This window comes from Caretta caretta, chromosome 12, assembly GCF_965140235.1.
Source record: "Caretta caretta isolate rCarCar2 chromosome 12, rCarCar1.hap1, whole genome shotgun sequence".
Lineage (NCBI taxonomy): Eukaryota > Metazoa > Chordata > Testudines > Cheloniidae > Caretta > Caretta caretta.
Window position 1 is genome coordinate 928438 of NC_134217.1, and position 21709 is coordinate 950146.

At 48.4% G+C, this 21709-nt stretch overlaps 1 protein-coding gene across 1 annotated transcript; it reads left to right on the forward strand.

The window, feature by feature from the left end:
* The first annotated feature begins 1839 nt into the window (after positions 1-1839).
* LOC125620577 (C-signal-like) lies at positions 1840-16142 on the forward strand. Its single transcript, XM_048816463.2, has 6 exons — positions 1840-2081; positions 5035-5086; positions 7104-7291; positions 8865-9026; positions 14522-14644; positions 15915-16142. Exons 1-6 carry the CDS (start codon positions 1935-1937, stop codon positions 16026-16028), a joined length of 786 nt encoding a protein of 261 aa, XP_048672420.2. The 5' UTR covers positions 1840-1934; the 3' UTR covers positions 16029-16142.
* The last annotated feature ends 5567 nt before the right edge of the window (positions 16143-21709 follow it).

Genomic DNA, 21709 nt, shown 5'->3' on the forward strand with positions numbered 1-21709 from the left:
CGCAAGCCGCGCGGCTGCAGGGGAAGAGGGACAGTGGGGGAGGGGCCGGGGGCTAGCCTCCCAGGCCGGGAACTCAGGGACCAGGCAGGACAGTCCCGTGGGACGGATGTGGCCCGCGGGCCATAGTTTGCCCACCTCTGGATTAATCCTACTGAAAGGCACACTCTAGGAATCTATAGAAACACACCAAACAAACATAGCAGTGGGTGGCAGATTCTTGGCAAAGGATCTGGCTTGCAGGACAATGGATTGTAGAGAAAACAAACGAATGTTCTAACAAAGCCAATTTTCTTCTGAGCTCAGACTGTCACTATACTGCTATACCCTAGTATGCCCACACTGTGAGTACTGCATGCACTTCTGGTCGCTCCATCTCAAAAAGAGATATATTAGAATTGGAAAAGCTACAGAGAAGGGCAACAAAAATGATAAGTGCTTCCATATGAGGAGAGATTAGAGAGACTGGGACTGTTCATCTTAGAAAAGAGATGACTGAGGGGGGAGATGATAGAGGTCTATAAAATCATGAGTGGTGTGGAGACATGAATAGGGAAGAGTTATTTACCCCTTCATGTAACACCAGAACCAGGGGTCACCCAATTAAATTAATAGGGAGCAGGTTTAAAACAAACAAAAGGAAGTACTTCTTCATGCAGTGCACACTCAACCTGTAGAACTCGTTGCCAGGGGATGCTGTGAAGGCCAAAAGCATAATTGGATTAAAAAACGGAATTAGATAAATTCATGGGGCTTTGGTCCATCAATGGCTATTAGTCCAGACGGTCAGGGATGCAACCCCACGCTCTGGGGGTCCCTAAACCTCTGACTGCCAGAAGCTGGGACTGGATGACAAGATCAATTACCCCGTTCTGTTCATTCCCTCTGAAGCATCTGGCAGTGGCCACTGTTGGAAGACAGGACACTGGGCTAGATGGACCTTTGGTCTGACCCAGTGTGGCCATTCTTATGTTCACTGAGCAATCCATTAAGGTCTCCCACAAGGAGCACACTGGTGCTTAATACTGAGCAGGAAAGGCCACAAATCAGGCATGTGCAATTGCTCATCAGCACAAGCCCTTTAACCTTCACAAAGCAGAGCAAAGAGGGTAGCTTTCTATCTGCTGTGGAACCCCTGGTGTGGATTCTGACCCATGCCAGATTTAAACTGGTGCCACTTCTCCAAAGCTAATGGAGTTGCTCCTAATTTACACCTGCACAAGTAACAGCAGAATCAGACCCCGTCTCTTTGAGCTTCGTGACTTTTACACATTTCAATCACAATTATCGATGGGCCAAACCACAGCCATGACCTGTACTCTGGGACACTCAGAATGGATCTGACTCTTGTGTTTTAGCCCCGTCTGTAGTTAACACTACCCTAGGGCAGGTTTTTGCACTGACTCCTTTCCAGGTTTCTGATCACTGTTTTGTTTAACAAACTTTGCTCCATTTCCCTTCCTACCCTTTCTAGATCTGTGCAAGTCCGCTGAGCTATGTAGCACCCTGGAGCTGCAGTTTCAGGGAACCTGTGTCTATGTACCCAACTGAGCATATAGCGAAAGCAAGAGAGAACCCCACAAAGAAGTTAGTGATGAAAGAAAAGGCTTTGGGGTAGCCTAAGACCTTAAGAATGATAAGAAAAATAACAGGGCTTTTCAGACCCAATGACTTGCAGCTGTTCAGACAGCAAACTCGTGTTTCACCCTCATATCCACTGACTCAGCTCTTGTTTATTCTGGATATTCATCAATGGAGTCATTTGCTCAAACATAGCATAAGCTTTTCAAACAAACATATGCCTCCAATGAAACTAACAAAAAAGGTAGGTGGGGACTCGACTGAGTGAAATCAGCTCAGGGGAAATGACACAGCCCGTATTTAACTGAACTTGCAAAGAGACGGAGACAGAGACTAGAGGCAGCTGCAAAGAGACCATGGCAGGGTTTCATGTCCGTAGTGTCCTGGTGACTGGATCCAATCGAGGAATTGGTCTGGAGCTGATCAAGCATTTTATAGGGAAACCGAACCCACCTGAAGTGATCTTTGCCACCTGCCGGGACCCAGAGGGAGCGCGAGCGCAGGTGAGAAGCAGCTTTTTTGCTTAGCTGAACTTTATTTTAGAAAATGTTCCCCCAAAAGGCATGGAATAAAAGCGGGTTTAGATGGCAGATCCCATGAGAACTGAGTGAGTCTGTAACAGGTTTCCCAGCTGAATGTTCCCCTCCACCCCTGAAACCTCCTGCCCTGCTAAAACAGGGAACCTTGCAAGTTGCAGTAGGAGGCCTGATTTGGACTGACCCCAATTTTACCCAACCCTAACACTACTGGGCCTGATTCTCCACTGCCCTGCACCTTATGCAGAGTGGGTGTGAGGTGCTGCCATTCTGTTAGCTCCCCCCAACACACACACAGACATTCTGTCCGCTTCTGCCCTCCCTCTGCACACAGATCACCCCCAGTCATTGCTGCTCAGACATTGCTCCTCCACTCCCCTTGACACTAATGAAACTCTACTGCTGCACGTTAACTATACGGAGCTCTCGTGCACGTTGTATCACTCACTTGTCCCCATTATCATGTAAAGTATTGGCTCCTCGCAGAGCCGCAGCTAGAACATCACCGATATGTTACCCTGTAATGATGGCAGGGAGCCTGGCACATTGCCCAATCAGGTACCCGATTTGTTTCAGATCCATAGGCCTGGATGCCAGGGGTCCAAAGCAGACCTGGCTGATGTTCAGGCTTGGCGTGGGGAAGGATGCTGCTATTCCATAAACGCTCAGACTGAATCCAACACTTTGTCTGAATCCAAAAGTGCATGATTTCTGCCCGACCACCTCACCGCCTCTGAGACCCCAGCCCTCCTTCCCCAGCAGTGCTGGGACCACCCATTAACCCTTGATGTCGCTGTGGAGGAAGTGAGGTTTGCCTGTTGTCCCATAATCCTTCCTATAGTGGGAGCTCTCCCTGTGATGCTTCTTCCTCTCTGCTCTCCTTGCCCGAGCCCAAATGTCTATAGTGCTGCAACTTGAGCTAGGGGCCCTCCCACCTCTCAGGGTCCTACAATCTGGGCTCCTGCAAAGCATGAACATCCACACTGCAATTAAGCAGCCCCTTAGCCTGAGCCCTGCGAGCCTGAGTCTGCTGGAATGGGCCAGGCAAAGGTGTCTAATTGCAGTGTAGACATACCCTGCGAGGGTAATAAACTAAGTTCCCTCTAAGATAGCCCCAGCCCAGGAGCTGCCCCAGCGGGGATAGGCACCTCTCCCCTGGCCCTGGAGCTGCCGGGGCGAGAGAGATCTGGGGGGAGTCCTCTCTCCCCAATGTAGGCCCGGGACACCCTGAACCCCAAACCCCTCATCCCCAGCCCCACCCCAGAGCCCGCACCCCCAGCCAAGCCCTCACCCTCCCGCACCCCAACCCTCTGTCCTAGCCCTGAGGCCCCTCCCACATCCCAAACCTCTCATCCCCGGCCCCAACCCAGATCCCGCACATGCAGCCGGAGCCCGCACCCCCCCACACACACTCCAACCCTCTGCCCCAGCCCTGAGCCCCCTCCTGCTCTCCGAACCCCTCGGCCCCCACCCCTGCCACACATCACCTCCATATTGATGCACACAACAAAATTCATTCTGCACATGGACGTAAAAAATTAGAGGGAACATTGATACTAAATGGCTACTGCTCTCGAGCAACTGTCTTCAGGGAGGATCCCAATGGCCCCCTCCCTCTCCGTATCTGCCCATGGCTTGTCATGGAGAGGCAGGCCAGAAACCGATACCTAGAGCTGGGTGAATAATGGATATTTTGGTTTGCTGGCAATTCCAAAAAAGCAGACAAACAAAAATATTGTTTTGGCTCAAACCAAAAACAATTTTTACAAAAATGTTAGAAATTCGAAAAAAAAATCTATTTTGGGTCAAATGAAATGTTTGCTTCGATCTGAAACAAAATATTCTGATTCTGAGCAATTGTAAATGGTTTGGAAGGTTTTTTTTTTTTTTAAAAAATTATAGGAAATTTCCAAACAAAAGTTGTTTCGAACAGAAATATTGAAACATTTTGATTTTTTCAGGTTTCTCTAGAAACCAACACAAATTCACAAGCTCTTTTGGTGTTATCAAATCTGCAACTTTGGTCAAAGGAGTTTTGGCCAAAATTATTCACCCAGCTCTGCTGATATCCCCAACCCGACCCCCAATCCCCATATGACAGCAATGGGGCAAAAACGGTTTCTACCTTGCTACTTTATCACTGGTGCTAAAAGATGCACCTTGACTACTTCACAGCAGCCCACAGGAGATCTGGGAGGTTCCTTAGCTGTTTCTCAGGGCAATTACTAAAACATGAGCTGATCCCCAGTGCCTGCTCCTGGGGGCTCTGGAGAGGAGGCCCCTGCCCAGCAACGGGAACAAGAGAAAAATCTGTCAACAGGAGTGAGTGATGGGTATGGGGTAGCAGGTGAGTGATGGCTGGGGCAGAGTTGGGAGAATGGGGGAAAGAGGAGAACTGATGGAGAGAGGTTGAGGGGATGGGGAAGGAAGAAGAACCAGGAGGCAGGTTAAAAGAGAGGATGGTTGGGGGAAGAGGAGTGACAGACAGAAAAAGGGAGTGAACAACATGCAAGGTGTGTGGTAAGGGAAAGCCAGCTGAAGGACAGACTGGTTGGGGAACAGCATGGGGTAAAGGCCCTAGGCAGGGGAGAAGCTGGGACTTCATATGCACCCACTCTGATTTTTTGGTTGCATGATGACCCAGGTTGTTCCCATGGTCTTCACCCAGAGCAGTGCCCTGGTGTTCCCAGGCCAGCCACAGGGTCAGCTTCTGCTCTCTGTTAAACTCACATACCCCCATTCAAATGAATGGGATTGCATGTGGGTGACAGCAGAATCTGTGCCGTAGGGCTGTGGGTGTTCTCGGTGCCAGGGCTCTGTCTGACGGGGCGATGCAGCATTTGTGCCTGTGTTTTCACTTAGGTTCCATAATGCTTTTTTTTTTTTTTAATTCTTCTTCTTCTTCTTTTTTTCCTTCCAGGAATTAAAAAAATTGGCTTCCAAGCACCCAAACGTTATGATTCTGCAGCTAGGTACGTCCTCAGCACATCTCTCCTGCCAACCAGCACGCTGCAGACACTGCATGGCCGGCTGTCCTTTAGCTGCTTTCTGATTCGCAGTCTCTGCTCTGACCCTTTCCACGTCCATTCTTTTCCAGCTTCCTAGCACCTGACTAGATCATAATCACTAGTGCAGCTAAATGGGCCTCAACTTGTTAGTACACTGCCCGTGTCAGTGGATTGTAGTTCTTCATCGCTGAACAATGCAGAAAGCGCAGTCACAGAGGCTGCCTGCCTTGTCTGGTAATCTGTGCCAAACACTGAACCTGGTTCTGCTCCCTTTAAATCAAAGAGGTGTTCTGTTCTGCCGCTGAATGCAGCATAGGAGCAGGACTGGATCATGCTCACTTTTGTGAGAACTGCAGTGGGAGAAGATGACAAACTAAATCTCAGCCAAGCCTAGCATCGCCGGGAACAGTCTTGATTGACAATAATAGGTAGAATATGCCTGAATGTTCCTTATACAACATGCCCTAAGGTGGGGTGAGGCTGTCATAGCAACAGAACTCATCTACTAATACATGACCATACAATATACCAAGGTGTTGAATGAGGTTACATGTTATGGAATCGTTCAGAAGAGATTAGGTGATTACAGTTTCCAGATCCATTCCAGTCTTAGTACAGTTTTTCCCCCTCCCTTCTAACTTTCTCAAAAATAAATCTCCCTTAGCCTGAAAATTCACAAAATTATTCCCCAGACAGAAGTGGTTTGTTGTGTTTTGTTTTGTTTTGTTTTTAGTCTGTTGTTCACCCTCGCATGCATGCAGATTCTTCTTTAGATTATGACCCAGGTTTTAACAAATTCAGTTGAGAAAATGTCTTTGGTTTAAATTGGTCTGAATTTCAAAGAGGCCAGTTAGAGTCATTGAGAGCCTGATTATGAAAGGAGCTAAGCACATGCATCTATCAGTGCCTTCAGCCGGACTTCTCAGCATCTCTGAAAACCAGGCCCAATGGTGTCTCAAGACAGGCACGCAAAATTAGTGGACACTTCTGGCCAAGATCACACAGGAAGTCTACGGCAGAGTTGGGATCCTGATCACCTGGTTCCTAACCCCGTGTTTTAAGCACATGACATAAAGTCTAAGCTCCTAAATCCATATTTAGGCACCTGAATAGACATGAACTACTGGCTTTCAGTGGTCGATCAGGCTACTAATATTCAGGTGCCAAAATATGGCTGTAGAAGCCTAACTTTAGGCACTCAAGTTTGACCATTTGTATCATAAAACTGAAACACAAAAACACTTGGAAGTTCTCAGCTAAGGTTGTCCATGATTGACATTCATTAACTTAGAGTAAATTTGTAAATTAGCACCAAGCTAGTTTTGATAAAACAGCTTTAAGTTGGCCAAAAGAGTCATTAGACACCGTTTTCACCTCTCTACTGCACAAATCACCATCGCGTCTTCAAGTTACGTAGTACAACGTTAATGAGGGTAGGTGCAGCCATGAAAGCAGTCATTCCAAAATTTCCCTTTCCTTTCCAGAAGATCCTTCCTAAGTTTGCATCCAAACCCACACATCTAAGTGTAAGTGGCATTATATGAGTCTAACTTTGCACTTAAGATCTACTCAATAAACTCTTATTGCACTGAAGTCTCCAGTTCAGTAACCTAGAGATGTTGCCAGGAAGGCACAGGTCTGGGCTGGCTTGTTCTCAATTAAAAGTGCCTGGAAATACTTTATGAACTTTTTGCCTGAAACAGGAAATCCCTGACTGGATTTGTGCTCCCTGCCGTGACCTCAGGAATGGAGCGCACATTCTAACAGTGATGTGGTTAAAATTGGGTTGCGGGTTGTGAACGATCCATCAGAGTTAGGAGTGAGCCAGGCCTCTGCTCAACATATTAACTGAATTCTCTGTCAGCTGTCTCTAGAGATGGGCTTTTAACCAGGCTACCAGAACTGTGGCTGTATTTATTTCATATAGTATCAGGAATGGAACCAAACCGTGCTCATAACCAGTCCTGTATTCTCTCTCCAGAAGCTACAGACTCAGCGAGCATCAAGAGCGCTGCAAAGAAAGCTGAGGCCCGTCTGGGAGGAACTGGCCTAAATTTGCTGATAAATAATGCTGGCGTTATGCTACCAAGCACACTTGAGTCAGCCACTCCTGAAGATATGTTAAGTGTCTATAACACAAACATTGTTGGGCCGCTGTTAGTGACCCAGGTAAGAGTCCACCTTCGGGTGAGAATACTTAGGATTTTTGGTTTAAAGCAAGATAATTAGCTGAAGAGATCTAGTATTTCACCCCACCCTGCTTTAAAAGAAAGTGGCCCATTTGTTAGCATTAGAATAGATTTTTCTGTGTTCTGATAAAGCCCAGAGGTTCCAATCAGGGTCAGAGCTCTGTTGTGTTCCATGGTGTACAAACGCAGAGGTCGGGGGGCGGTTGTCACAGCGAGCTGTTCAGAGGAGCAGACAGATACAGACCTTGCAGAAGGGTCCGAAGCAGTTGAGCCTTCCTAAGGCTTCCCCTGAATGCTTAGGTAATACAGACCTGCACATAGACCAGTTGTGTTAAACACCCTCTCTGTTATGCTTTGCCATGTTCCTGCTGCAAATGTTAAACTCTCCTTCCTTTTCCGAAGGTTCTTTTGGGTCACTGTATTCACCACTGCTTCCCGAAGGGAAGACTTGCAGATACAGCTGCATGAATTATGGATTTCTTGGTTTGTTGGCAATTTTGAAAAGTTAAAAAAAGTCATTCTGGATCAGAACAAAATGATAATTTTTGGCAAATCACAGAGTAAAAACTAATACTAATGATGATGATTATTATTATTACTTCTTCATCATTTGGTCAAACAAAACAGTTCAATTTTGAACATTTTAAAATATTTTTGGATTTCTTCAAGAGCAAATGAAAGGAAGTTTGAACCAAAATGTCATTTTGAAATGAAAAATTAAAATGTTTCAATTTTTTCAAAAACTTTCCCCAAAAGAACAAGTCTGTGAAATCGACGTGAATTTGTGAAATATTGCGGTGTCACTGAATCCGCATTTTTCACTGAAAACAAGTTTTGGTCAAAAACTTTTGCTCAGCTCTGCTTGCAGGTGCCAAACCAGACCTGCTCTGAGAGCTGGGGAATCTCAGGATTCCACCCTGGGGAGGTAACAGCACGAGGTGTAACACCTGATGGGGGGCTCTCAGAGACCAGAGAAGCGGTCAAAGGTGCAGCTGCCCTGGTAACACTGACACACTCCGTTCGCTATAATGGGGTGACACAGGCCTAACAGAGAAGAGAATTTAGTGCACCCACTTTTTATGCCATTGGTGATCCAGACATTGCAAGCCTCATCTAGATGCTTATTATTATTTATCAATTAGTAGTATTATTGCTTATACAGCACTGTAATTGGACCCAGCATTTTACAGCTGGCAACATGCAGAGCAGAATAGAATCCAGCTCTCACTCTAAAGAGTTTATAGTCTGAAGACACAAACAGGTTCAGGACGGACAGTGGCATTCTAGGGACATTCTAGGTGGTAGAAGGAACAGAGCAGGTGGTGGTTGAGGAGTAGCTTGAAGGCGGAGATACTCAGGGATAGCTAATTAGGAAGCTGTTCTAGCAGAAGGGGTGCCATGAAGACAGGTGGGAAATGGGGAGAGGGAGGAGGAAGCAAAGGGGGGAACCGGTTGTGGGGAGCCCAGGAAGTGGGACTCAGGTGCAGGCAGATTTAGGTCTGAGAAACTGGTAAGTTTGTTATCAAGGACAAAGTGACCCAGTGTCTCCCCAGGCATTCCTGCCCTTGCTGAAGAAGGCTGCCCAGGGCAGCAACCAGAAAGGGATGAGCTGCAGCAAGGCGGCCATTGTCAACATCTCCACTGTTCTGGGATCCATTGAGAAAACTCCTGAAACGTTCTCCTTCGTGCCAGTAGTCTCCTACCGCTGCAGTAAGGTATGGCTCCCCCAGGCTAACCAGTCATGGGGTAGTCACTGAATCTCATATTTCTCAGCCTGAAGATAATGAGTGAAGGTGATGACCATTCTGAAATAGTTACATCCACGATGCCCAAAATGGAGCATATTTAACCCGCAATAGGAAAGGTAGGTCTTTGTCCATCTCTTGTGACTGGTCCATATAACAGAATTAATTAAGTCTGTTAATTTTAATGATCCGGAGGATGGTGTGGATTGCACCCTCAGCAAGTTTGCAGATGACACTAAACTGGGAGGAATGGTAGTGTGACAAAGCTCTGTCCTTGCCTCCGTGGGTCCCGTGTTTCTTGGCGGATTTTTGCTAGCCTCAGAGGCTCACTGTGACCCTCTCTCTCTGGAGACAAGGGTCACAGTCTACTGAGCCACTTTCATCATAAGCCAGCGAGGGAGGTGAGGAGAAGTTATCCTTCCTTGCACAGTCTCTGTTGTCTCCTAGTCTCAGTGATTAATCAGGGGGCAAAGGTTGGCGGGTGGGGGGAGCCTGGGCCCACCCTCTACTCCAGGCTCCAGCCCAGGGACCCTATGGTAGCTGACCTTTTAGAAACATGACATGTACAATTCCTTGGGCTACTTCCCCCACAGCAGCCCTCACTTCCTCAAGCTCCACTTCACCCTTACCTCAGGACCTCCTTCCTTGTGCCTGATATGATGTGTACTGCTCAGCCTCTCCAACAGCGCAACTTCCTCCCACAGCTCCTGACATGCACACCCGCCTGACTACCTGGGAGGCTTTTAACTAGTTTCAGCCAGCCCCTGATTGGCTTCAGGTGTCCCAATCAACCTAGCATTCTCCCTGCCTTCTGGAAAGTTCTTAATTGGCCCCAGGTGTCTCAATTGACCTGGAGCAGCTGCCATTTCACTTATCCTGGCACCAGGGATTTGTTTAGCCTGGAGCTAATATATCTATCTCCCACTACTTTTCTATAGCCATCTGGCCTTGCCCCATCACAGTATTTATGCTAGAGGTTAGGGATAGGATACAGAGGGACCTAGACAAATTAGAGGATTGGGCCAACAGAAGTCTGATGAAGTTCAACAAGGACAAGTGCAGAGTCCTGCACTTAGGACGGAAGAATCCCATGAACTGCTACAGACTAGGGATGGAGCAGCTAGGCAACAGTTCTGCAGAAAAGCACCTAGGGGTTACAGTGGGCGAGAAGCTGGATATGAGTCAACAGTGTGCCCTTGTTGCCAAGAAGGCTAAAGGCATTTCGGGCTGTTTAAGTTGGAGCATTGCCAGCCAATCGAGGGACGTGATCATTCCCCTCTATTCGGCATTGGTGAGGCCTCATCTGGAGTACTGTGTCCAGTTTTGGGCCCCGCACTACAAGAAGGATGTGGAAAAATTGGAAAGAGTCCGGTGGAGGGCAACAAAAATTATTAGGGGCCTGGAGCACATAACTTGTGAGGAGAGGCTGAGGGAACTGGGATTATTTAGTCTGCAGAGGAGAAGAATGAGGGGGGATTTGGTAGCTGCTTTCAATGACCTGAAAGGGGGTTCCAAAGAGACTGTTCTCAGTGGTAGCAGATGACAGAACAAGGAGTAATGGTCTCAAGTTGCAGTGGGGAAGGTTTAGGTTGGATATTAGGAAAAACTTTTTCACCAGGAGGGTGGTGGAGCACGGGAATGGGTTACCTAGGGAGGTGGTGGAATCTCCTTCCTTAGTGGTTTTTAAGGCCCGGCTTGATAAAGCCCTGGCTGGGATGATTTAGTTGGGGATTGGTCCTGCTTTGAGCAGGGGGTTGGACTAGATGACCTCCTGAGGTCCCTTCCAACCCTGATATTCTATGATTCTATGAATAACCTTCCCTGTAGCACCCAGTGAGGAAAGAGGCAGAGGGGGGAAAAGAACTCCTGGACCTTCTCCCGCTCCAGTCCTGGGACAGGGGCATGAAGGGGTTGCAGATGGAGCAGTGGTGAGATGGGGAACAGAACTGATGTCAAGCTTGGGGGGGCAGAATTAATTGCTTTATTGAGATGGGGGTGATGATAACCCTCCCACACACTTTTGTCAGACTGCTATAAGCACTGACTGTGAGTGCATAGTTATTGATTTCACTCTGGGACAGGATGTAAAATATTGCCCCCTTTTCCTTGGTGGCATAACAGGAACCGTCCTCGGCCAGATATAATCCACCATACTGGCCAGACTCCTTCTGAAGCGAGATGTATGTGGCGCTACAAAGGTGTTGGAAGCTTCATACTCTCTCCTTGGGAAGTTTGCTGCCCCCACAAATTCCACCACACTTGGCTCCAACACTGCTAAGTCTTTTGATCTTACAATCGCCTATTGCCTCCACCCCACAGCTTGTAAATGCCCATGTGCGTTGAGCTCCCAAGGGGCATGGGCTCACTACGCGTCCCGTGGCCATCTTCTTGGAATTTCTTCCTGCATGTGCATGCTGCTGCTCTCTCCAACAGCCCAAGTTTTGTTTTAAGACCAATATTTTTCAGACACCCTATTGCTCACCTGAAGGGTCCCAAGGTGCTGAGCAAACCCTGCAATGGAAAACCTGTCTTATGAAAGGAGACTCAAGGGGCTTGGCTTGTTTAGCCTAACTAAAAAAAGGTTGAGGGGAGATATGATTGCTCTCTATAACTATATCAGAGGGATAAATACCAGAGAGGGAGAGGAATTATTTAAGCTCAGTACCAATGTGGACACAAGAACAAATGGATATAAACTGGTCATTGGGAAGTTTAGACTTGAAATTAGACGAAGGTTTCTAACCATCAGAGGAGTGAAGTTTTGGAATAGCCTTCCAAGGGAAGCAGTGGGGGCAAAAGACCTATCTGGCTTTAAGATTAAACTCGATAAGTTTATGGAGGAGATGGTATGATGGGATAACATGATTTTGGTAATTAATTGATCTTTAACTATTCATGGTAAATAGGCCCAATGGCCTGTGATGGGATGTTAGATGGGGTGGGATCTGAGTTACTACAGAAAATTCTTTCCTGGGTATCTGGCTGGTGAATCTTGCCCATATGCTCAGGGTTTAGCTGATCACCTTATTTGGCGTCGGGGAGGAATTTTCCTCCAGGGCAGATTAGAAGAGGCCCTGGAGGTTTTTTGCCTTCCTCTGTAGCATGCGGCACAGGTCACTTGCTGGAGGATTCTCTGCTCCTTGAAGTCTTTAAACCATGATTTGAGGACTTCAATAGCTCAGACATACGTGAGTGGTTTTTCGCAGGAGTGGGTGGGTGAGAGTCTGTGGCCTGCGTTGTGCAGAAGGTCAGACTAAATGATCATAATGGTCCCTTCTGACCTTAGTATCTATTACTCCTGGGGGAATTCTGCGCCAAAAACATAAAATGTCTATGCCAAAAATTTTAAAATTCTGCACAAAATATTTTACAATTCTGCAAAATTCTGCATTTTATTTGTGAAAATAACACAATATAATCACTCCAGTTTCAATTGTTTTTGTAATTTATTTCAAAATACCTGTCAACAAGTATGTCAACAATATAGACAACAGCAAAAAAGAGTCCCCCAGCAGTAGAGAGTTACAGAAACCCCTATGACAATCCAGTTCCAGTTGGGGGCTGTTGGAGGGGCCTGTGTGGGGCCCCCCAGAGCCCAGACACTTGCACTCACATCTCCCCAGAGCCCAGCTGTGGGGAACCCCCCCAGCCCAGATACCCCCATCCTGCTAGAGCCCAACCAGGGGGCATTCCCCGTCCCAGACACCAGCACCCCCAGAGCCTTTATTCTCCCAGCTTCTTTACTGTTCTGCCAGGGTGTGGTGTGGTGCAGTCCTGACCTTCCTTGACCTTTTCCAGAGCCGGCTGGGTCTCCCAGGCCCTCTCCCGTCCTCAGGAGACTGAGTAGCAAGCAGAGCATGCAGCCTCCAGCCCAGCCAGGTTCAGCGCTCCAGCTCCTCTCACTGCTCTGCAGCCTCAATTTTGCGAGGGAAACAGGGAATTCTGCAAAATTCTGCATCATGCAGTGGTGAACGCGAAAGCTCAGGCGCCTGACTTAGGCACCCGGACAGCCCAACGCAGGTGCCTGCAGATGGCTGGTGCGTACAGCACTGTGAGATCCTTCAAGGGTCATCTTCACTGACCAAAAGGATCTTTATTTCCACTGCTCTGCTGAAGACGGCTAGAATTCCACTCCCTCCAAGCACCCATGGAAATGCCCCTCTTACCACTGTGGCCTCTCTCTCCCAGCTCTGACCCACCTCCCATCGAAGTGTAAATGGGGAACTTTCCTGGCTTATGCACTATGCCATTGGAATTCGCTAGTCAAAGGATCTGAGTCCTCGCTCTCACTCTCTTCAGAGGCCTGCCTGATCTCGGGGACTCCCTTTCTACTCTCATCTGTGGCAGAGTCCTTGTAACCCTGACAAGGCTGGGCCCAGGATTCTTGGGGCTCGACTCCCAATCTGGTTGTCGTACTTAGGACGGGGCTCGAGTGTCTCCACTCTGGGGTACCCTTTCTGCTCCAGACGCTTCCCTGACCCACTGATTATCGCATATAGTTCAAAGCAAACACGATTTATTAAACAGCAAGTCCTTAAAAATAAGCAGAAACTGGGAAAGGTGAAAAGAAAAGCCTTCACCGCACTCTGTGGTTTGGGGAAATCCCAAGCAGCTGTGCCTGGAATGTAAGGGAAGTGCACAGTCTGCTCCTCACATGTCCCAGGTCCCTGGACAGGCCCTGGCTGTGCTGCAGGGATGCCGCAGGTCAGACAGGCACTCTGGCGGTTGCCACATGCCCTCAGGTTCTAGGTGGCAGGGCCCTTCCCCCCAGCATCACCCCCCATGGTGGTTACGATCCCCCTCCCAGTGCGACCCGCAAGGCCTCTTGACTGGTGGGGTCTCCCTGTGCTGGGCCCTATGCCCAGGGACCCCGTCTGCCCAGCTGCTCCCTGCACCTGGCTCCAGACGGCTCCAGCCCCAGCTCCAGCTCCAGCTCCACTCTGCCTCCAGCGCATCTCTGATTCCAGCTCTCCTTAGCTTGGCCCCGCTCAGGCCCAGCAGCTCCAGCACACATAGAGGATAGGACCCCCTGCCTCATGACTCCCTCAGTGGCCTGGCTGACCTGTCAATCAGGCTAAGCTGGAGCCTTGGCCTCAGTCAGTCAGTCTCAGGGTCCTGATCTCTCATCAGCCCTTCCCCCTTCTTTTGGTATTGGGAGATGGCCAACCACAAAACCTCACTGAGTATCAGTGAGGGGCCAACAGTTCCTTCACAGAAGGCTCCTTCCTCTCTTCTTCCCTCTGCTGCCTTTCCCTTGCCCCAGGATCTTCTTCCCCCTGCCACTGCAGCACTTCCCCCCACACACACACACCCTGGCTGAATCCCTCAGTTCCTGGCTAGTCAGGCAGTGAATGTTCATCAGTCCCAGATGCAGCGTCCCACACGTGCGAATGAGCCGGGCTTGGTGGGTTGTGCCTGGGGGGTGCTGTGGCTCTGCTTTGGCTCACCATGTGCTTCGCCTCTAGGCAGCGCTGAACATGCTCACAAAGTGCCAGTCGATGGGATACAAGCAAGACGGGATCCTGTGCACTGCGCTGCACCCGGGCTGGGTGAAAACCGAGCTGGGAAACTTTCAACCTAACGTGCAGGTAGCGATGGCTCTCAGCAGAGAGATTGTCTGGGGAAAGGTGGGGTTGCACCAGCATTTCCTTTTACTCAGAGATCCTTCTGCTGCCTCTACTGTGATATGTGTGTTGGCAGGGAAAACGAACTTGCGCCAGATATTTAATACAGCCATAATTAAATCATTTGCTCAGGAGAAAAATGGAACATTCACAGAGGATCCACCAGCCTTCAGGCCACATCATTCATGAAATAAAATGAAGGACTTTCAGCAAAAACAGGCTTCTGATGCTACAGAGCGGGCTGTGGAGAAAGCCTTCTGCAGCACACACTACTGAGCCTCATCAACCCCAGTGATAGTTAGGAAATACAGGACCAGCGCATCTCCACCAGAGCTAAGCAACAACAGCATGAGGGCCAGTGTATCCCAGCTGCTGCTGTTTCTATGGCTGTAGTATATGCAGGCCTGCTCTGCGCGGGGTTAGAGAACAGGAAGCTAAAAAGGCCAATTGGCAGCGCATGCTGGTGCGCTCACCTTTGTTAGCACTGGGGAAGCTGAACTGGTCCTAGTGCAATGGTGCATGTCCCAAAATGGGTTTGTGTAGATGCAGCCTCTGAGCCATCCTCAGTCTTGAAATCAGTGTTTTCCAATGATATACTCATTCCATTTCTATGTAAGTCCAGAGCTCCCCCTGTCTGTATAGCCACTAGGATTTGGGAAATGTTAACCATGGTGTCGCAGGGTGGCTGGCTCTTTAAGGGGAGTTGGGTGCAGCCTCACCCGTGGCAGATCAGTTACTCTCCAGCTGAGACTGATCAGCTAGGGACCAGGTGATTAGAAAAGCCAGCAAGAGGCTCAGTTGGGGTAGAAAGCTGCCAGGAGCACGGAGACTGGTGGGAAGCCCCCCCCCCCGTCAAGGTGAATCACTGCTGGGAGCAGGGTGTGGTAAGTGGCCTGTTGAATGGAAACCTTTAGGGGCTAGACAGGCCCCCACAGAAGACTCCAGGTTAGGGGGAAGGAACACTTGATTGAGCTGCACTAGTTTTATATGCAAAAGAAGATTCTTTAGGCCAGGAGTTCTCAGACCCCCTTCAGGCAAGTGGGATCCAACCCGGTTTCAGAGGGTCACAACTGCCTTCCTTGCTAGATAGCCAGATACCCTGGATTTCTTTCTGTTGGAACATGGGGTCACTATATGGAAGAGGTTGAGAACCCCCAGCTAGCCCTGGATACTCAGTGCTTGGAGAGGAAAGTGCAGTTGTATTCTGTCTCACACTCTGGCATGAATGTTGCAGGCAGACCTGACGGTGGACGAGAGCGTGAGCGGGCTTATGAAGGTGATTTGTGACCTCTCTGAGAAACACCATGGCATGCTGATGAGCTGGGAAGGAAACACCCTGCCCTGGTGAGAACCCAGCGTGGAGGTGTGAAAGAATCAAGGAGCAGCCTCTGCTGAGCACTCTGGCACCTCTCTGTGCAACTGTCATAAATATGGATGAATAAAAATCACCCCCTGAATCAGAGCCTGTGTTGAGTCTCTTCTCAGTGATGCCATGGGGGCAGGAGACAGCAATGGGACACAAACCAAGGAAGAGAACTACTTTAAATGGGCAAATCCTTCACTTAGTGCCAGCAGTGCAGAGGGCCCCGCCTGCAGCACACCTGCCGCAGTTCCATTGGCTGGGGGAGAGCCTGCCCCAGCCGCCCTCCCCACCATACACACTATGCCAGCTTTCTCACTTCCATTCAACACTGGCCACCCCACCAAAATCCACCACCCCTACGAACACTGCAGTTTGCTCGCCACACTTTCATGTTGGCTGGGTCCCCCACTGGGCTGCTGCGCAGTCTGCTGCCCTCCTGGGGCCAACTCCTGCAGCTCTGGACCCTGCCACTCTCCCCACTGCTCCAAGGGCTGACACTCATTGGATTGGTTCTGGCCAAGGCCTCCCCCAGCTCAGTGACATCACTATACATTTCCAAGCACTATACCAGGGACAAGGTGCAGCACACCCCAGCCAGGCGGTCCTGAGCCAAGCTCAGAGGAGGAAGCAGCTGTACATTGGCAGCTGGAACAGAGGGCAGAAAGAAAGGGCTGCCCATTTGGGGTCACGATAAGAAAATGCTGCTGCACTGAGGCCCAGAGCCCAATCTCTTTACGAGTACGATGAACTGAGGATCTCCATCTGCTGAGAGCTGGGCGATAGGTTCATTTTGTCCATCCGAGCTCCTGTCCCTGTGGCATGTGGAAAAGCCCAGTGGCTTTTTTTTTCCACTGGAAATACTTCGCCTGATGCATCCCAAGACTGCATTAGCTTTTTTCATGGCCATATCACATTGGTGGTTCATAGTCATCCTGTGGTCAACCAATACTCCAAGGTCCTTCTCCTCCTCTGTTACTTCTAATTGATGCATCCCCAGGTTATAACTAAAATTCTTGTTATTAATCCCTAAATGAATGATCTTACACTTCTCACTATTAAATTTCATCCTATTACTATTACTCCAGTTTACAAGGTCATCCAGTATGATATCCCAGTCCTTCTCTAAATTGGCAATACCTCCCAGCTTTGTATCATCCGCAAACTTTATTAGCACACTCCCACTTTTTGTGCCGAGGTCAGTAATAAAAAGGTTAAATAAGATTGGTCCCAAAACCGATCCCTGAGGAACTCCACTGGTAACCTCCCTCCAGCCTGACAGTTCACCTTTCAGTAGGACCCACTGTAGTCTCCCTGTTAACCAGTTCCTTCTCCACCTTTCAATTTTCATATTGATCCCCATCTTTTCCAATTTAACTAATAATTCCCCATGTGGCACGGTATCAAACGCCTTCTGAAATCTAGGTAAATTAGATCCACTGCGTTTCCTTTTGTCTAAAAAATCTGTTACTTTCTCAAAGAAGGAGATCAGGTTGGTTTGGCACAATCTACCTGTTGTAAAACCGTGTTGTATTTTGTCCCATTTACCATTGACCTCAATGTGCTTAACTACTTTCTCCTTCAAAATTTTTTCCAAGACCTTGCATACTACAGATGTCAAACTAACAGGCCTCTAGTTACCCGGATCACATTTTTTTCCTTTCTTAAAAACAGGAACTATGTTCGCAATTCTCCAATCACATGATACAACCTCTGAATTTACAGATTCATTAAAAATTCTTGCTAATGGGCTTGCAATTTCATGTGCCGATTCCTTTAATATTCTTGGATGAAGATTATCTGGGCCCCCCAGTTTAGTCCCATTAAGCTGTTCGAGTTTTGCTTCTACCTCAGATATGGTAATATCTACTTCCATATACTCATTTCCATTTGTCATGCTACCATTATCCCTAAGATCCTCATTAGCCTCATTAAAGACTGAGGCAAAGTATTTGTTTAGATATTGGGCCATGCCTAGATTATCCTTAACCTCCACTCCATCCTCAGTGCTTAGCGGTCCCACGTCTTCTTTCTTTGTTTTCTTCTTATTTATATGGCTATAGAACCTTTTGCTATTGGTTTTAATTCCCTTTGCAAGATCCAACTCTACTTAGAATCATAGAATCATAGAATCATAGAATATCAGGGTTGGAAGGGACCCCAGAAGGTCATCTAGTCCAACCCCCTGCTCGAAGCAGGACCAATTCCCAGTTAAATCATCCCAGCCAGGGCTTTGTCAAGCCTGACCTTAAAAACCTCTAAGGAAGGAGATTCTACCACCTCCCTAGGTAACGCATTCCAGTGTTTCACCACCCTCTTAGTGAAAAAGTTTTTCCTAATATCCAATCTAAACCTCCCCCACTGCAACTTGAGACCATTACTCCTCGTTCTGTCATCTGCTACCATTGAGAACAGTCTAGAGCCATCCTCTTTGGAACCCCCTTTCAGGTAGTTGAAAGCAGCTATCAAATCCCCCCTCATTCTTCTCTTCTGCAGGCTAAACAATCCCAGCTCCCTCAGCCTCTCCTCATAACTCATGTGTTCCAGACCCCTAATCATTTTTGTTGCCCTTCGCTGGACTCTCTCCAATTTATCCACATCCTTCTTGAAGTGTGGGGCCCAAAACTGGACACAGTACTCCAGATGAGGCCTCACCAATGTCGAATAGAGGGGAACGATCACGTCCCTCGATCTGCTCGCTATGCCCCTACTTATACATCCCAAAATGCCATTGGCCTTCTTGGCAACAAGGGCACACTGCTGACTCATATCCAGCTTCTCGTCCACTGTCACCCCTAGGTCCTTTTCCGCAGAACTGCTGCCTAGCCATTCGGTCCCTAGTCTGTAGCTGTGCATTGGGTTCTTCCGTCCTAAGTGCAGGACCCTGCACTTATCCTTATTGAACCTCATCAGATTTCTTTTGGCCGAATCCTCCAATTTGTCTAGGTCCTTCTGTATCCTATCCCTCCCCTCCAGCGTATCTACCACTCCTCCCAGTTTAGTATCATCCGCAAATTTGCTGAGAGTGCAATCCACACCATCCTCCAGATCATTTATGAAGATATTGAACAAAACCGGCCCCAGGACCGACCCTTGGGGCACTCCACTTGATACCGGCTGCCAACTAGACATGGAGCCATTGATCACTACCCGTTGAGCTCGACAATCTAGCCAGCTTTCTACCCACCTTATAGTGCATTCATCCAGCCCATACTTCCTTAACTTGCTGACAAGAATACTGTGGGAGACCGTGTCAAAAGCTTTGCTAAAGTCAAGAAACAATACATCCACTGCTTTCCCTTCATCCACAGAACCAGTAATCTCATCATAAAAGGCGATTAGATTAGTCAGGCATGACCTTCCCTTGGTGAATCCATGCTGACTGTTCCTGATCACTTTCCTCTCATGCAAGTGCTTCAGGATTGATTCTTTGAGGACCTGCTCCATGATTTTTCCAGGGACTGAGATGAGGCTGACTGGCCTGTAGTTCCCAGGATCCTCCTTCTTCCCTTTTTTAAAGATTGGCACTACATTAGCCTTTTTCCAGTCATCCGGGACTTCCCCCGTTCGCCACGAGTTTTCAAAGATAATGGCCAATGGCTCTGCAATCACAGACGCCAATTCCTTCAGCACTCTCGGATGCAACTCGTCCGGCCCCATGGACTTGTGCACGTCCAGCTTTTCTAAATAGTCCCTAACCACCTCTATCTCCACAGAGGGCTGGCCATCTCTTCCCCATTTTGCGATGCCCAGCGCAGCAGTCTGGGAGCTGACCTTGTTAGTGAAAACAGAGGCAAAAAAAGCATTGAGTACATTAGCTTTTTCCACATCCTCTGTCACTACTTGACTTTTAGCCTTTCTCACTTTATCCCTACATGTTCTGACCTCAAAAAGGTAGCTTTCCTTGCTGATCCCTCCCATCTTCCACCCCCTGTATGCTTTCTGTGTCCTGTCCTGAGGCTTCCTCATCCCCTTTTCCCACCCACACCGGCAGGCAGCTGCTGCAGGAGCGCATGATGGAGGCTCTTGTGTTGCTAGGCAGCTCTGTATGGCTGAAAGGGGAAAGAGCTGACGAACCTGCCATTGACTCGCGCGGCTCTGTGCTCAGTCAGCCGGGGCGGGCCAGGCTGCGGATGTGACTCAGGCTTGGGTAGCATGGCCGTGCTTCCCTGATGAGGCATGAGGCAGGCCAAGAGCTTTGGCAGCCAAAAGGGAAGTGAGAGGGAGGAAGTCTTAGAGCCTGCACCTCTTGTCCATTTTTCCCTTGCCGCTTGGGCAGAAGCGGGAAGGGAGCAAAACGTGCCTGGCTGAAGGTTTTCGCTCAGCCTTGAGGATTAAACCCGAGCCCCCAGTGTGGCTGCTGGGAGATGGATTTTTGTGTTGCATCCAGCACAAGCTTCAGGCCACCAGCTGAAGTCACTGTGTCCAAGAGGGACGACTTCGAGGCAGCAAAAGGGTGACTTAATGGCTCCCAGCAGACCTTGAGGAGCCCACGAGGAGCATGCCTTCAGCAGCATCCCTGGGGGAGCATAAACCACTCTCCTTTCGATTAACAGCTGAATGCATTGACCTATGATGCCACATTGACACCTACCAGCAGCTGGTTTGGCAGGGCCGCTGCCCAGCACCCTGCACCGCTTCCAGAGCTTGCAAAGCGCTAGCCGGGAGCCAGGGCCTCTAGGTGCTGCACCCATAACACAGAGCTCAATTAATCAAGACCCTCTTCTGCTAGCACTGGGCCTCCTTTTTCTTACACTGTCTAGTTGGCAGCCGGTATCAAGAGGAGTGCCCCAAGGGTGGCTCCTGTTGCCGCTTTTGTTCAATATCGTCATTAATGATCTGGAGGATGGCGTGGATTGCACCCTCAGCAAGTTTGCAGATGACACTAAACTGGAAGGAGTGGTAGATACGCTGGACGGTAGGGATAGGATGCAGAGGGACCTAGACAAATTGGAGGATTGGGCCAAAAGAAATCTGAGATTCAGCAAGGACATGTGCAGAGTCCTGCTAAGATTCTATGATTCTATCCCTGATTATCTTGGCTAATACCTGATGAACCTATCCTGAGGAACTGATCTAATTCTTTGTTGAACCCATTTATAGTTTTGGCCTTCAAAACATAATGAACACACATCTACAACCCCAAGAGGGCTTGACAACCACAAGAATTCTAAAAACATGAGTTTTACACCCCGAAGTCAAGAAACATTAATAAAGACATATTTTGTTCTTATGGGCCTCTTTGTTCCTGAGCCTTTAGAGTGCAGTAAGACCACTTTCACAAAATCTGGAGCCTAAACACCTGAATGGATCTTGGTCTACCCTCATACTTTTCCTGTTGCCTCTCCCAAACATTACATAGACCTACGGCCATATCTACACTACAAGCCTATGTTAACTCAAGTTGTGTCAGTATAGACTCACTACGGTTACTATATCACTTGTGTGACGTACTTACTTGTGCTAGTGTAATAAATAAAATAGAACTGTAATGGTCAGAGATCGCACCAGCATAGAAGTATATTGAAGGAAAAACGCTAAGGAAATTAAGAGTTAAAATTATCCTCCGCATGTCCCGCGTCCCACTAAAAGAAATCCAACCCACAGGTCACTTGGGCAGAAGTAGCAATGTCACGATGCTCCATTGTTAGAACAGTAAATGAAGCTGC

What these genes read in the sequence shown, in the direction of transcription:
- LOC125620577 (XM_048816463.2), top strand. Translation starts at nt 1,935, where the DNA reads ATGGCAGGGTTTCATGTCCGTAGTGTCCTGGTGACTGGATCCAATCGA. An exon ending in GGCCGCTGTTAGTGACCCAG is followed by an intron (nt 7,292 to 8,864) that starts GTAAGAGTCCAC and finishes GTGTCTCCCCAG; the next exon opens with GCATTCCTGCCCTTGCTGAA. An exon ending in TCTCCTACCGCTGCAGTAAG is followed by an intron (nt 9,027 to 14,521) that starts GTATGGCTCCCC and finishes CTTCGCCTCTAG; the next exon opens with GCAGCGCTGAACATGCTCAC.